The 15,042-nt window shown below is 45.9% G+C and overlaps 1 protein-coding gene across 3 annotated transcripts; it reads right to left on the minus strand.

The window, feature by feature from the left end:
- Positions 1-340: 340 nt before the first annotated feature.
- LOC133381110 (zinc finger protein OZF-like) lies at positions 341-13,876 on the minus strand. Of its 3 annotated transcripts, none has more exons than XM_061619686.1 (6): positions 13,655-13,876; positions 6,181-6,312; positions 5,626-5,730; positions 4,897-4,998; positions 3,889-3,990; positions 341-3,394 (listed from the first exon to the last, which is right to left on the minus strand). In XM_061619686.1, the coding sequence occupies exons 2-6, from the start codon at positions 6,191-6,193 to the stop codon at positions 2,013-2,015; spliced, it is 1,704 nt and encodes a 567-aa protein (XP_061475670.1). In that variant the 5' UTR covers positions 6,194-6,312; positions 13,655-13,876; the 3' UTR covers positions 341-2,012. The 3 variants fall into 3 exon arrangements, with proteins under 3 accessions (XP_061475670.1, XP_061475669.1, XP_061475671.1); XM_061619685.1 differs by having other exon boundaries at positions 13,266-13,876; XM_061619687.1 differs by lacking the exon at positions 13,655-13,876 and adding an exon at positions 12,978-13,156.
- Between the last annotated feature and the right edge of the window lie 1,166 nt (positions 13,877-15,042).

Genomic DNA, 15,042 nt, shown 5'->3' on the forward strand with positions numbered 1-15,042 from the left:
TGCTTTTAGGCGGGGTTCAGGGATGTAACCTGCCGTATGAGTGGGGCCCTACTGTAATAATAATGGCCAAGAAGCTTGAGCTTGCTTTTCCCTCCTCCTCTCCCGTTCCTTTTTCCTTGCGTGCCATCTTTTTAGAGGGTGAGCTGCTCCAATAGCTAAAAGGCTGGGTATATAAATGCTGTAAAAATAAAGATTTTTCCTCCCATGAATTTGTCGAATCCTGTTTTAAAGCCATCCCATCCAATGGCCGCCATCACCTCTTTGGGCAGAAAGATTCCATTGGGCTAATTTACTGCTGCACATTCCTCAACGCCTGCTCAAACACAACAGAAGACCAACATTAGAGAGACTATTATTTATTAGGATGCCTACTTGAGCCTTGCTACTGCTGCATGTTGCCTTGTCACTCAAAAGAGTCTTCCTCTGCCTCAGTACATCGCGGGCGGCTTTACAAGCTGACGTTTCCTTGAGGCTCCACAGAGGTATAACTGGCATACAGGAGAGAAAGAAATCAGGGTGGGAACAGGGTACAGTATACGGTATCCATGGGTGAAGACGTGACGGCAGTGTTGGATGTGGGTCACATCCACACTCCACCTTTAAAGCCTGCAGCCTTAAAGCCCCGCTGCCAAAGAATCCTGGGAACTGCAGTTTACCTCTCCCAGAGCTGCAATTCCCAGCACTCTTAACAAACTACAGTTCCCAGGATGCTTTAGGAGAAGCCATGCACTTTAAATGTATGTTGTGGAGGTGACCATGGTGGGAAGATCTTTTACCCCAGGGTTAGGCAGAGGAAGGTAGACCGGGATTGATAGGGACATCAGTGGATAATTTGCAACAGATCTCCAAGAGTCGCTGACTGCCAACAGTTGAACAATAACAACTAGAGAGAGAGAGAGACAGCCCACCCTGCTGGATCACTCCATATAATCCAGCATCCTGTTCTCGCAGTGGCCAACCAGATGCCTATGGAGAGTCCCTCCCCTCCCACAAATTAAATCCCTGATCAAGAGTAACTCAAATGTATATATATGCACGTGCATAAACTTGCAAATTGTATACACAGGTCCTCCCACTGTATGGCTTGTAGGGTGCAGGTGGTAATTGGCTCCACCCCGAGCCACTGTTTTGCATTTAGCTCCACCCCTAAGTAAATATTTTGTACCCGGATCTCCTTGGCGAGACTCAAGGTTCTAATAAAAGAGAAAATAAATGATGTAGAAAGTAACTAAAATGTTGGGCAAGCTAGGAACTCCAGTCTGAACACCAAGACAATGGCAACTGGGTTCTGTTTTGTATCTTACATTGACTCCCCCACCCTGCCAACAAGGAAGAACTTCCTAAATACACATGCACAGATTTTTAATCTGTTACAGTGAAGGGAACTTCCACCTACTCTCTTCTGTGCTCCCCAGCCCACAGGCCTCACTTAACTGATAATACTGTAATGCAAAAAGTATGCTCTCTTATGATACAGCCATTAGTTTTGCATTTATTCTTTTTTTTGTACAAAGGCTTATATTTTTAATTGCATGCTTTTCTTCTCTGCTATAGCCTTTTGTCTTATTTCTGGACAAAGGGGCAAAAAAACCCCAAAGCTCATATTAAGAAAAAAAAGGAGATCCCAAAAACCTGAAGTCTGCCTACACCTGGTGTAGACCACCTTGTACATTTCCCTCCCCCCTGACACAGACATGTTCTCCACCAAGGAAAAATATCAGGATCACAACCCAACCAACGCTGGGGTTGAACCTGCTTAGCTCGCTGAAATTTTAAGCAGACCCAATTCTGTGTTGGGCCCAGGTGTGAATCCATGTCCGAAAGGATGGGGGACTGGCTGGTGCCTAAGGCCACCTAAAATCATGGCAAAGGCAATCTCGAAAACCAGGGATGTTTTGTCGCACAGCTCCATTGCTATACTACATTAGCTCTAATAATTTCCTTCCAGCAGAGTTTCTTCATGTCTCAGAAGGCCTGAACCACAGCTTGTCTATTGCACAGGGCCAGCCTTCTTACTGCTTCTCTTCAGTGTGGGTTCTCTCATGCTTATTAAGAATCGTTCTCCTAATGAAGCCTTTCCCACAGTCGGAGCATTTAAATGGTTTCTCTCCCGTGTGGGTTCTCTCGTGCACAATGAGGCTCGAGCTTTGGTTGAACCCTTTCCCACAATCCGAGCATTTATACGGCTTCTCTTCCGTGTGGATCCTCTCGTGCCTGATGAGGCTCGATTTATCACTGAAGGTTTTCTTGCAGGCCGTGCAGCTGTACGGCTTCTCGCCTGTGTGGATTCTCTCGTGCTTAATTAGGCTCGACCTATCACTGAAGCTTTTCCCACAGTCGGAGCACCTGTAAGGCTTCTCTCCTGTGTGAGTCCTCTCGTGATTTGTCAGGTTGGATTTCCTGTTGAAACTTTTCCCACAAAAAGAACAATCATAGGGTTTCTCCCCTGTGTGGGTTCCTTCATGCCTTATAAGATGTGACCGGCTGCTGAAGCTTTTTCCACAGTCTGAACATTTAAAGGGCTTTATTCCTGTATGGATTCTTTCATGTGTAAGAAGATGTGACTTCCGAACAAAACTTTTCCCACACGTGGAACATTTAAACGGTTTGTCTCCTCTGTGGGCTCTCTCATGTTTATTAAGGCTTGACTTGTCACTGAAAGGCCTCCTGCAGTGGGAACAATTATATGGTTTTTCTCCTGTATGAATTCTCCTGTGTATGACAAGACTTGAATTCTGATTAAACCCTTTCCCACAGTCTGAACATTTAAATGGTTTCAATCCAGTGTGTTTCATCTCGTGAATAAGAAGGTTTGATCTTTGAACAAAGCCTTTTTCACACACTGAGCAGCTATATGGTTTCTCACCCCGGTGGATCCTCTGATGTGCAAGAAGGCTTGAGGTCTGAATAAATCTTTTGTCACAATCTGGACATTTAAATAGTTTTTGTTCTCTGTGGATTCTCTCATGTCTAACTAAGGTTGAACTCTGGTTGAACCTTTTGCCACATTCCAAGCATTTGTAAGGTCTCTGCTCTGTATGGCTTCTCTCGTGCCTGATAAGGCTGGAACTCTGGTTGAACCGTTTCCCACATACTGAACAACTATACGGTTTCTCTCCTGTGTGTTTCCGTTTATGCCTAATAAGGCTGGATCCATCGCTGAAGCTGTTCCCACACTCAGAGCACCGAAATGGTTTTTCTCCTGTGTGGATTCTCTCATGTGTACGAAGGTTGGATCTTTTCATGAAACTTTTAGAGCAGCATGAGCATTTGTGTGGTTTCTCCACTGTATGTTGGCTCTCATGTTTGATAAGGTCCGGTTTATCGCTGAAGCTTCTCCCACAGCCTGAATAATACGGCATTTCTCCCATGAAGATTCTTTCATGTCCATCTCCTATCAAAGTAAACAGATCACCATAACATAAGTCTTTACTAGGTCACTGGCAACCTTCCAACAAGCACATAACAACTTACAGAGACTTTACAGCAGGGACATGCTGCTGGTAGGGCCAAAGCAAGCCCCCATAGGCTTTCTAAAGCCCCCTGATCTCAAGAACTATCCTCCTACCACACACACAGAGCAACGGCTTCCCATGCAGAAGGTAACAAAGGACTTTTTGCATGGGCTATGCGTGCTCTGCCACTCTCGTGGCACACTTGTCATCTTATTATCCATAGCTAAGATGGAACCTCTATGTTCAGAAGCAGTATACCTGGAAGGGCATACCACATAAGGGAACAAACAGCAGGGGGAAGCTGTGTGCTTTGTGTCCTGCTTGTGAGAAGTATCTGGCTGGTCACTGTTGAGAGGACAGGACGCTGGCACAGCAAATGCAGTTCTTATGTTAGTGGAAGTCCTGACAGTGAGTTAGTTTTAACCTCACTCACCTGAGCGGGCCCCTCGGAACATCACACTTGCCTCTGAAACCTGCCGATAGGGAACGTACGGCACCTCTTCTTGTTCCAGCTTTATTATCACATCTGGAAGTTCTGCCCAGGGGAAAGAGGTAAGAAGGGTAAAATTGACGTGCTGCTTCAATGACAGGCAACAGTGGACATCAACCATTTCCTTACAAAACCCAGAGCTTTCCCCAATAACCTAAGAGCAGGCTACATGGTAACCCTCCCTTTGAAAAGCTCTAACTGTCCCAACTTTGTCTCTGCAGCTGGCTGGGCCTTTTCCTTTTGTTGTATTTCTCAGATTACGTCTCTCTCATTGCAGCCGATCTTCCCTACTAGATGGAAAGGGGGAAGAGTTGGTAATATCAGCTGCAGAGGAGTAAAACTACCACTCAAATAGCAGAAAGTAAAAGCTCATTTATCATAGGCATGGGGAATCTGTGGTCCTCCAGATTTTATTGGACTACAGTTCCCATCGTTCTTGACCACTGGCCATGCCAGCTAGGGCTGTTGGGATTTGTGGCTCAGCAACATCTGGAGGGACACACAGGTTCCCCTCCCCTGATTTATTACCTTGTTGTGTTACCCTTCCTCTAAGGGGTTTAGGATGGCATATGTGCTTGCCCCTACCACCCCCATATTGTATCCTCACTATAAGTTGCCTAGTGGCCAATGGAGGCCGATGGCTCTGATGTCAGTGGGGCAGCGAATCCATTCAGGGTTTCAGCCTGAACTTTCAAGGAGCTGTCCAAGGTGCTAAGCAGGTCCTTGAAAGTTCAGACTAAAACATTCACTGCCCTCATAACATGGAAGCCACCAGCCTCCACTGCTAGGGGATGAATGAGGAGCTGAACCTGGATCAACCAAGTCACAGTCCAACACTTTAACCGCCACACCACATTTGCTCTCAAAGTTATGCAGAGGCAGAGGTTTCACTTTCTTTTCCTGTGAAAAATCAGTCAATTACCAAGCGTTTGCCCATATCTTTTTGCTTACCAGAGCTGTAGTCTGTTGGGATCTCTCTTTCCTCCGAAACAGGCTCTGGAATCCATGGATCTCCTCCATGGATCACTTCCATTTTGGGAACAGGGAATCCGGCTGAGGAAAGAAAGGGACCCAAGTTAACCAGAAGGAACTAGGTGACAGGTACTTGCCACATATCAGTGCTCAAAGCCATTTTATTCCCTCAGGCACTTGGTGACCAATTTCTACTGTTTTTATGCAGTCTCCTTTGGTTTTAATGCTGCCATGTTTGTATTTCATTTCTATAACCCTATACACTAATAGCAATCTCAGGTCTCTGAGCACTGGTACCTAGTTAGTCAAAACAGCATATTCCACGCAAAAGGTTGAGGTATCAACCGGCTAGGGCAGTGGTTCCCAACCTTTATGATTACAGGACTCCCTTTGTAAGCTCAAAAAAATGTGTGACACCCCCCCCCACTAATTGTAATTTTAGAGAGAGTGAAGGCTGAGACATCAAGGCAGCCCAATCCTCTCATAGTTAAGAGATGATAGGAATTATGGACATCCTGGCTGACAGCTCAGTCCTGCAACTATTTCACTAGTTCTCATTGAAAGGCAGCCCCTTAATTTTTGTAGTCCAACATCCTTATTCTGAAAACTTTCCAAGTCAGCAGAAAAGGTGTCATGCGAGTGACCCGAAACAAACATATTTTCAATAATCATATATGTATCCACAGTTTAGGAGAACCCATCAATCACCTGAGCGGTCACCTGGGAAGTTCTTAATATCCTCTGATCCCTGGTTATTTGGAAGCCACGGTATCTCTTCTTCATCTTCTAGTTTTATTGTCACACTGGGAAACTCTAATCAAGAGAAGAGCAGAAGCGTTTGAGAACGAAGACATTAACGATGTCTTGAACTATTGGGCAGAGGGGTGTAGTCGGTGCTTTTTTTGTGACAGAACTCACTGATATGGAATAGTGCCACCTCCTTTTTTTGCAGCACTTTTATCAAGTATGAGCACCAGCATCTCATTTTTTTACCCCCCCCCAAAGAAAAGCACTGGATGTAGTCGGCAATTTTCAATAAAGATGTATACAAACACGCAATTAAATCCAAGTAAAACCTATGAAGTTAATAGGAAAACACAAAATTTTAACCCATTTTAGAAGCAATAGTTTTTTCATCAGCCACATCAATATGGCACTGAGGAACATTAATTATTTCAAAGTATCTGTAGTGGATACAAAAGATGGGGCCAGCCTTTTGGCCACTGCTGACTGCTAATCCAAAATGGGGAAAGGAATCCTTACCCAATGAGGCCATGTTCCTGTGATTCTTCTGCGTAACCACCCAGAATAAAATTCATCAATGTGAATTCAGCAGATCTTTGTTGTTCCTTCATGAAATGCACACGGCCTCATCCTCAAATGTCTCCAGGCATCCTTAAAACAAAATAACAGCACCCATCCACTTTTGCTACAGGAGCAGTACAAAAAAACTGCAAAATGCTTTATACTGTACATTTGACCTCACAACCACCACCACCCTATCATGTTTATCACTATTATTCCCATTTTACAGATAAGTAACTGAGGCTGGCGATGACACACAACAGGTGTGAGGAAGCTTTGGCCCTGCAGATGTTGCTGAACTACAACTCTCATCATCTCTGGCCATTGACCATACTTGCTGGGGCTGATGGCAACTGTAGATCAGCAGCACCTGGAGGGCTAACAGATCCCACACACTTGGCATACAAAATCAAACCAGCATACTGGTTCATCCACAGTAGCCCAGTGCTGGGCATTTTAGCTGGCAGGGGCTCTTCAAAGCCTCAAGCAAAGGATCCTTCCCAGACAGGAACTTAGGAAGCTGCCTTATCCCGAGTGAGACCATTGGTCCAGTTAGCTCAATACTGTCTACACAGACTGGCAGTGGCTCTCCAGGATTTCAGAAAGGACAGTCCCAGTTCTACCAGCGGATGCCAGGGATTGAACGGAGCCACAACACCTTCTTAAATGCCAGCCTTGAAACAATCCCACAAAAAGTTACTTGCCTGCAAAAACAATTACTTGCCTGCTAAGAGGCTAGGTGAACATGGAACGCAGGAAGCTGCCGTATTTGGCGTCAGGCCCATCTGGCTCAGTATTGTCGACACTGACTGGCAGCAGGTCTCCAGGGTTTCAGGCAGGGGTCTTTTCCGGCCCCATTTGGAGATGCTGAGACTTGATCTTGGGACCTTCTGCACGCAAAGAAGATGCTCTGTGACTGAACTACCGCCCTTCCCATCTTCTATGCTGGCTACACAGGAAGGGAAGCTCCTTCCTCCTCAGCCAGCATGGAAATGTTCAGCTACTAGTTTCTTAGCAGGCTGGTAAAAAGATTGCCTTTGATGAAGCGGGCTGGGAGAAGAGGGAGAGAGCGATCCACCTCTTTCCTCCCAGCCTGCTTGGCTTCCGATGGGTTGCGGAGGAAGGGGCTTTGGGACCAAGTGGACTAGCGGAGGAGGAATGGAAAGATCCGCCCCTCCTCCATCAGCCCACTCACTTGCCTGCATCCATGGCTAGTCGCTCATGGCTGCCGGGCAAGTTGTGAAATAACAAGACTGGATGGAATCTGGGATCTTCCGCATTCAAAGCACCTGCTTTGCCACTGAGCTATGGCCACCGCTAGTCACAATGGCTGCACGCTACCTTCAGGAACTGAGGCAGCTTGGCTCTCTGAATTGCCAGTCACTGGAGAGCAAGGGGAGGGCTATGGCACTCGTGCCCTCCCATAAGCGTCTGGCTGGCCACCGTGGGAAACTGGATGCTGGACTAGATTGGTCTTTAGTCTGATCTACAACAGCTCTTCCTGGTTTCATGACACCTTCACAAAGATTCTGATCTGATCGTATGTATTTGTTTCATTTATGTCCTATACACAGGCTGTGTATACGCCACACATTTAAAGCACATTCAAAATACACAACCCTCCCCCCAACCCAAGAATCCTTGGGACTGTAGTTTGTTAAGCGTGCTGGGAATTGTAGCTCTGTGAGGGGGTAAACTACAGTTCCCATAATTCTTTTTTTTTTTTTTGGAGGGGATGTGCTTTAAACATATGGGGGGGGGTGCAGCCAAGCGCATATCACACAGCACACAGTTAAACTATGGAATTCACTCCCACAAGAGGCAATCGCAGCCACCAATTTAGATGGCTTTAAAAGAGGATTAGACAAATGGATGGAGGATAAGGCTATCAATGGCTACTAGCCACACTGGATATACTCTAACTCCACAGTCTGAGGCAGTATGCTACGGAATATGAGTGGAGTTGCAAGTGGGACAGTAGCACTCAGGTCCTGCTTGCAGGCTTCCCAGAGGCATCTAGTCGGCCACTATGAGAACAGGATGCTGGACTAGATGGGCCATTGGCCTGATCTAGCCGCTCTTCTTATGATTTCCACAACGGGACTCAAAAGCAGCATGTATTTAATATTTTCTTATTTATTGTTAAATGTATATCCCACCTTTCCTCCAAGGAGCTCAAGGTGGCATGCATGGTTGCTCCCCTCTCCATTTTATCCTCACAAGCACCCTGTTTAGGGTTGCCAGGTTCAGGGCCTGAGACTGATCCTGTATCTTTAGGAGAAGGGAAAGTTAGCCAAGTGCAGGTGTTCTTGCAATACTGTAAAAAAACACAAGGTGGAATTCTCCCTTCCCCCTGCACAACTTTTAAAGATACAGAAGACCTCTTGGTTGCCAGGCCCAGCCTCTAAGATGTCTTCTGTATCTTTAAAAGCTGTGCAGGGGGAAGGGAGAATTCCACCTTGTGGTTTTTCCCATTACAGGGTTGCAAGAACACCTGCACTTGGCTGACTTTCTCTTCTCCTAAAGATACAGGATCAGTCTCAGGCCCTGAGCCTGGCAACCCTAATCCTGTTAGGTTGGTTATGCTGAGAGACAGTGATTGGTCCAAGGTCACCCACAGGGCACTTTATAGCTAAGTCAGGATTTGAACCCTTCTTAGGAGAGGTTTCTAGGTGGCCCTTCTCATGCACCCATTGATCAGATCAGAACCACAGTTGCCCAGCTTCAGCAAAATGGCCACATCATTTATTTACAAGAGTATTCATAAACTCCCATCTTATCAACATGCATACAATAAAACAAAAAACACCATTAAAAATGGCACAATATAATCATGTGCCTTCAAACTATAGTGGTACATAGAGAGCTTCTGAGTGCTACAAAATCCTATCCAGCAGGAAGATCGCTGACATCAAACCAAAATGATCCAGAGACTTGAGCAACTCCCTTATAAGGAAAGGTTCCAATGCTTGAGACTTTTTAGCTTGGGGGGGGGAAAGGATAAGAGGTTTACAAAATGATGCACACTGCAGAGAGAGTGGATGGAGCTGAGTTTCCCAAAGTGGTTGATACTGACCCTCTGGGGTTGATGGGGGGGTGTAAAGAAAGACTTGGGAGGAAAGGGGGTCAAAAAGGGACTGGGGTGGAAAAGTAGCTTATAAGGTCTATTGCAATACATTTAATTAGGAACTGTGAGCCTCAGAAATACAGGGCCTGGGCATGTACATTGCGCACCTTCCCTTGCCAATCAAGGACCTCTGCATTCAATTAGATGGTTCCACAATGTAACAGCATTTTCAGACTATGCTGCTTTATTGCTAAAGTAGTGCAGACAGGTGTGGTTTCAATTTTTAAACAATTATTTTTCACATTTTATGATGCCTAGTAATGGTGACAGAAGATAAATAAATGTTGCTTATATGTTGGCATTTCTTGATTTTATTTCATTTGCATTGCTAGGAATCTGGGTTTATTTATTTATTTATTTTATTTTATTTTATTTATAGACCGCCCATAGCGAATAGCTCTCTGGGCGGTGAACAGCAGAGTTAAAATACAAAGTTACAATAAAACATACAAAATCACAACAAAGTAGAATAAAAACATTAAATATAAAACATGAACGTTAAAATGCCTGGGAGTATAACCAGGTCTTAACCTGGCGCCTAAAAGAAAGAACCGTAGGCGCCAGGCGTATCTCCTCAGGTAAGCTGTTCCATAGTTCGGGGGCCACCACAGAAAAGGCCCTGGATCTAATAACAATCCTCTGGGCATCCTGATGGGTTGGTACCCGGAGGAGGGCCTTAGATACTGAACGAAGTGAACGGGTAGGTTCATAGCGGGAGAGGCGTTCCATCAGATATTGCGGTCCCACACCGTGTAAGGCTTTATAGGTCAAAACCAGCACCTTGAATCTGGCTCGGAAACGAATAGGTAGCCAGTGCAAACGGGCCAGGACAGGTGTTATATGCGCGGACCAATGGGTCCCCATCAACAACCTGGTTGCCGCATTTTGCACTAGCTGAAGTTTCCGAACGGTCTTCAAGGGCAGCCCTACGTAGAGTGCATTACAGTAGTCCAATCTAGAAGTTACCAGAGCGTGAACAACAGAGGCGAGATCGTCACTGTCCAGATAAGGGCGTAGTTGGGCTACTAAGCGAAGATGGTAAAACGCATTCCGCGCCACCGAGGCCACTTGAGCCTCAAGCGACAAGGAAGGGTCAAAAAGGACCCCCAAACTACGAACCTGTTCCTTCAAGGGGAGTGTAACCCCATCTAGAACAGGCTGAACATCCACCATCTGGGCAGGTAAAGAGCTCACCAACAGTGTCTCAGTCTTGTCTGGATTGAGTTTCAGTTTATTAGCTCTCATCCAGTCCATTATCGCGGTCAGGCAACGGTTCAGCACATCAACAGCCTCACCTGAAGAAGGTGAAAAGGAGAAGTAGAGTTGCGTGTCATCAGCGTACTGATGGCAACGCACTCCAAAACTCCTGATGACCGCACCCAGAGGCTGCATGTAGATGTTAAAAAGCATGGGGGACAAGACCGACCCCTGAGGGACTCCACAATGGAGAGTCCAGGGTGTCGAGCAGTGTTCCCCAAGCACTACCTTCTGGCGACGATCCGCTAAGTAGGAGCGGAGCCACTGCCAAGCAGTGCCCCCAACTCCCAACTCCGCGAGCCTCCCCAGAAGGATACCATGGTTGATGGTATCAAACGCCGCTGAGAGATCAAGGAGAATCAACAGAGTCACACTCCCCCTGTCCCTCTCCCGACAAAGGTCATCATACAGGGCGACCAAGGCTGTTTCGGTGCCAAAACCGGGCCTAAAACCGGATCGAAACGGATCCAGATAATCGGTTTCATCCAAAAGCGCCTGGAGCTGGCCGGCGACCACCCGTTCCAAGACCTTGCCCAAAAAAGGGACATTCGCCACCGGCCTGTAGTTGTTCAGAACATCTGGGTCCAAAGAAGGTTTCTTTAAAAGAGGTCTCACTACTGCCTCCTTGAGACTACCAGGGACTACTCCCTCTCTCAAGGAGGCATTTATCACCTCTTTGGCCCAGCCGGTGATTACAGCCCTGCTGGCCTTCACCAGCCAAGATGGGCAAGGATCCAGGGCGGACGTGGTCGCCCGCACCATTCCAAGCACCTTGTCCACTTCCTCAAGCTGCACCAACTGAAATTCATCCAACAATGAAGGACAAGACCGCGCTCTCGACACTCCAATGGAATCATCTGTAATAACATCAGAGTCTAAGTCCCGACGGATGCAAGCAATCTTGTCTTGGAAGTGCTCCGCAAATTCGTTGCAGCGGGCTTCTGATGTTTCTTTAGTATCATGAGGGGCAGAATGTAAGAGCCCTCGTACCACCCTAAAAAGCTCCGCTGGGCGGCAAAGAGATGATCTAATGGTGGCAGCAAAGTAAGACTTTTTTGCCGCCCTAACCGCTTTTACATACGCCTTAGTGGAGGCACTCACCAAAGAATGACTGCATCCATCAGGAGTTCGCCTCCACCTGCACTCTAGCCTCCTTCTCTCTTGCTTCATCACTCTCAGCTCCGGGGTATACCACGGTGCTGTTTGAGTTCTGCACCGAAGGGGGTGCGCGGGGGCAATCATGTCAACATGACAACAACTGTATAAGGTCATCAAGGGGTCAACAAACTCAGAAGCTTCGGAAACAACAGAGAAATGTTTCTCCCTCCCTTGTTATTGTAGAGTGCTGGGTCATCGAATGCAGCTGACTGTTGGGAGATGATGGAAAGGAGGACTTCATCCTGCAAGGTGTGCCTCCTGGAATTCCCTCTTGTACACAACTATCAAAAGACGCAGGAGCGTCTGCTTTATTTGGAACACACTGGAGCAATACTTGGGAGCCCTGCACAGCTGATTTTGACAGGGAGGCAGGACAACGTACCTGTCAATCACATGACATCACAATGATGTCATTCATTTAGTAAATTTGTAGCCCACCCTTCCTCCCAGAAGGAGCCCATATGTCATGTGCTTGCTATATACCTAAACATACACACAGGCTCCTTCTGCAGCATTCATTTAAAGCGCTTTTATATCACTTCAAACAGTCTTGGCTTTCCCCCTCCAAAGAATCCTGGGAAGTGTAGTTTGTGAAGGGTTTTGAGAGAGCTCTATCCCAGAGCTACAATTCCCAGCCTGGTTTAACAATCAATCCCTCTTCCCAGAAAAGTCTGGGAATTCTAGCTCTGTGAGAGGAATAGGGATCTCCTAACCACTAGTACCTTTAACAAACTACAGTTCCCAAGATTCTGGGGGGGGGGAAGCCAGGATTGTTTAAAATGATATGATAGTACTTTAAATGTATGGTGCAGATGTGGCCTATAATGATGTTTTGAAGTCATGTATCTCCCCTCCCCTTTATTTATTTATTTTTATTTAGAAACATTTATAATATATTATAAACTGCAGCTGTTAGGGTGTCTGACTAGGACCTGGGAAACTAGGGGTTCAGATCCCCACTCAGCCATGAAGTTCACTGAGTGTGACCTTGGGCTAGTAGTCACACAGTCTGTCAGCCTAATCTACCTTACAGAGTTGTTGCAATGATATAAAGGAGAGGGACAGGACCATGTACACCACTTTGAGCTCCTTGGAGGAAAAGTGGGATATAGATGCAATAAACAAAGAGATCTCTAAGCTGTGTGCATACATTGTGGATAAAGCACAGCTAAGATCCACAAACCTATTAAATATATATATATATAATACTTACCATGAAAAACCAGTAAAACGTTTAAAGCATATACAGAGAATTAAATTATATGTCTGAGTAGGCTTGCAGAAATAAATAAAAAAAAGTTTTCAGCAGGCATCTAAACGAATATATCTATCAAGGGCTCCTGCCTATATTCATGCATATATTCTCAAGCCGCTGAAAGTATAGCACTATAAAGATCATACAGGACAATTAAAAAGCTTGCACTAATTGGAGAGGGAGGGCAGTGGGTTGGGCGATGCTCTTTGGGGGCGGGAACAGAAAGTCCACAGCTGCTGCTCTCACCGGTTTAGCAACTGGATGTCCTTCCCTTGCTCGGCTGATTTCACTGTTGCGGCTTCTGGTCTTCCTCCACGTTCTTGCAACACCAGCAGTTTTCAAGGCGCTCCCTTCTTCATTCCCAATGTCAAACCCCTGAAAAAAGGTCGCACCTTTGCGCTGCCCAAAGCCCCCAAAAGCCAAACAGACTCCGGTTCTGTAGCCGCGATCCCAAAAACACGGGTTAGGATCCTCTCTTTACGCGCCAGTATATTATTTCATTTCATTTGTTAAGCGAACATGCAACGTTTTAATTTACTATTCTCCTCAAAAGCAGGGCAGGAGAAGGTTAAGGCTGCATTACGAGGGTGGTGGTGACTAATCCGCATTAAGGCTGCAATCCTGTGCACACTTACCTGGGAGTAAATCCCACTGAGATCAATGGGCCTTACTCCAGAGTAGACCTGCCTAGGATTGCGCTCCGCGTGATCTTGGGCATGCAAAGCTGCTTGTTAATGAAAGGATCCGGGTTAAGGTTTTTCGGAAGGAACGAGACCGTGGGGGAAGGGAAAAGACGGACCCGCATTAAACGCCGCTCAGGCTCTCCTTGTCGCTTATGCGGAAGGTTTTTCCTTTGTTTTCCGCTTCCCGTCATGTGTCTCGCTGAAGCCGTGCCCGATGACTGGCAAGCCAAGCCAGACCAATCTGTTGTTTGAGTACATGGATGGGTTCATCTGAATTATGAAGTTGATAAAAAAAATGTGGTTGGGGTACCTAATGTAATGCATGCCGATCTGTTTTTTTGGGGGGGGGGTTGTTTGCTTGTTAGGTAAGAGGATTAGAGACTTGTTTTTTTAAAACATGCAAGAATGACGTTAGATCTTTGGACAGATTAAGTGGAAACATTGATGCAATTTCGGAGAGAGGGAAAGGCTAGTTGAACCACAAATGGTCTGCGAGCTTCGGTGGCATGGCTGTGATTTATGGTTGAAGATGGGAGACGTACTGAATAATCATATTGATTTTTACTTGTATTTGCATTGCTTCTTTTATGTCTTATATTGTATTTTATTGTGTTACAATTTGAATTCTATGGACTTACTACTGGTACAACAGGCAGAAAAATCATTATGTGGTCCGTCAGGGGGAAAAATTGGGAACTGCTAAATTCTAACATTGGAAGGTTTGTGTATGCTAAACAATTTATTGTTTTATTTATTTTATTACATTTTTAAACCGCCCTATAGCATCAAGCTCTCGCAACCTTAAGGATGCAAACAGTACACACACTGCTGGGACTAAGCGCCATTGAACATAGTGTTGGACCTTACTTAAGTTATGAATAAACATGCATAGGATTGCTCTGCATATGGGGGAAATTTTGCTGTGAGAGAATCCATGAGCAATTGTTCTTTCAGGCTGGTTCTGTTGACTTTGATGTGTCTAAATCCAGTTTATGTGACAAGGAGGAAGATACCATGGGAAAACTAGTGCAAGGTAGCCAACATGGTGCCCTCCAGAAGTTGTTGGACTTACAGCTTCCATAATCCTTGGTGCTCGCCCTCTTGTTGGGAGTTCTAGTGCAACAACATCTGGAGGGCACAATGTTGGCTTTCCCTGAACTACAGTGTTCCATCAACACGTGGTGCAAATTGGGTGGCAAACCTGTAGCCCTCCAGTTGTCTGGTCTACAACTCCATCAGTCCAAGCCAGCATGGCCAGCAGTCAGGGACAACAGGAGCTGTAGTTCAACAATATTTGTTGCTATTTAAAAAGGTAAAGGTGTCCCCGCACTCAGGCCCGC

This window comes from Rhineura floridana, chromosome 3 (genome assembly GCF_030035675.1).
Source record: "Rhineura floridana isolate rRhiFlo1 chromosome 3, rRhiFlo1.hap2, whole genome shotgun sequence".
Lineage (NCBI taxonomy): Eukaryota > Metazoa > Chordata > Lepidosauria > Squamata > Rhineuridae > Rhineura > Rhineura floridana.

Bases quoted from the DNA above. Each gene is read 5' to 3' on its own strand.
- LOC133381110 (XM_061619686.1), bottom strand. The intron at 4,999-5,625 runs GTGATTGATGGG...TTCTTTCCTCAG, and splicing joins CTTCCCAGGTGACCGCTCAG to CCGGATTCCCTGTTCCCAAA. The intron at 3,395-3,888 runs GTGAGTGAGGTT...TTACTTTGATAG, and splicing joins GTTCCGAGGGGCCCGCTCAG to GAGATGGACATGAAAGAATC.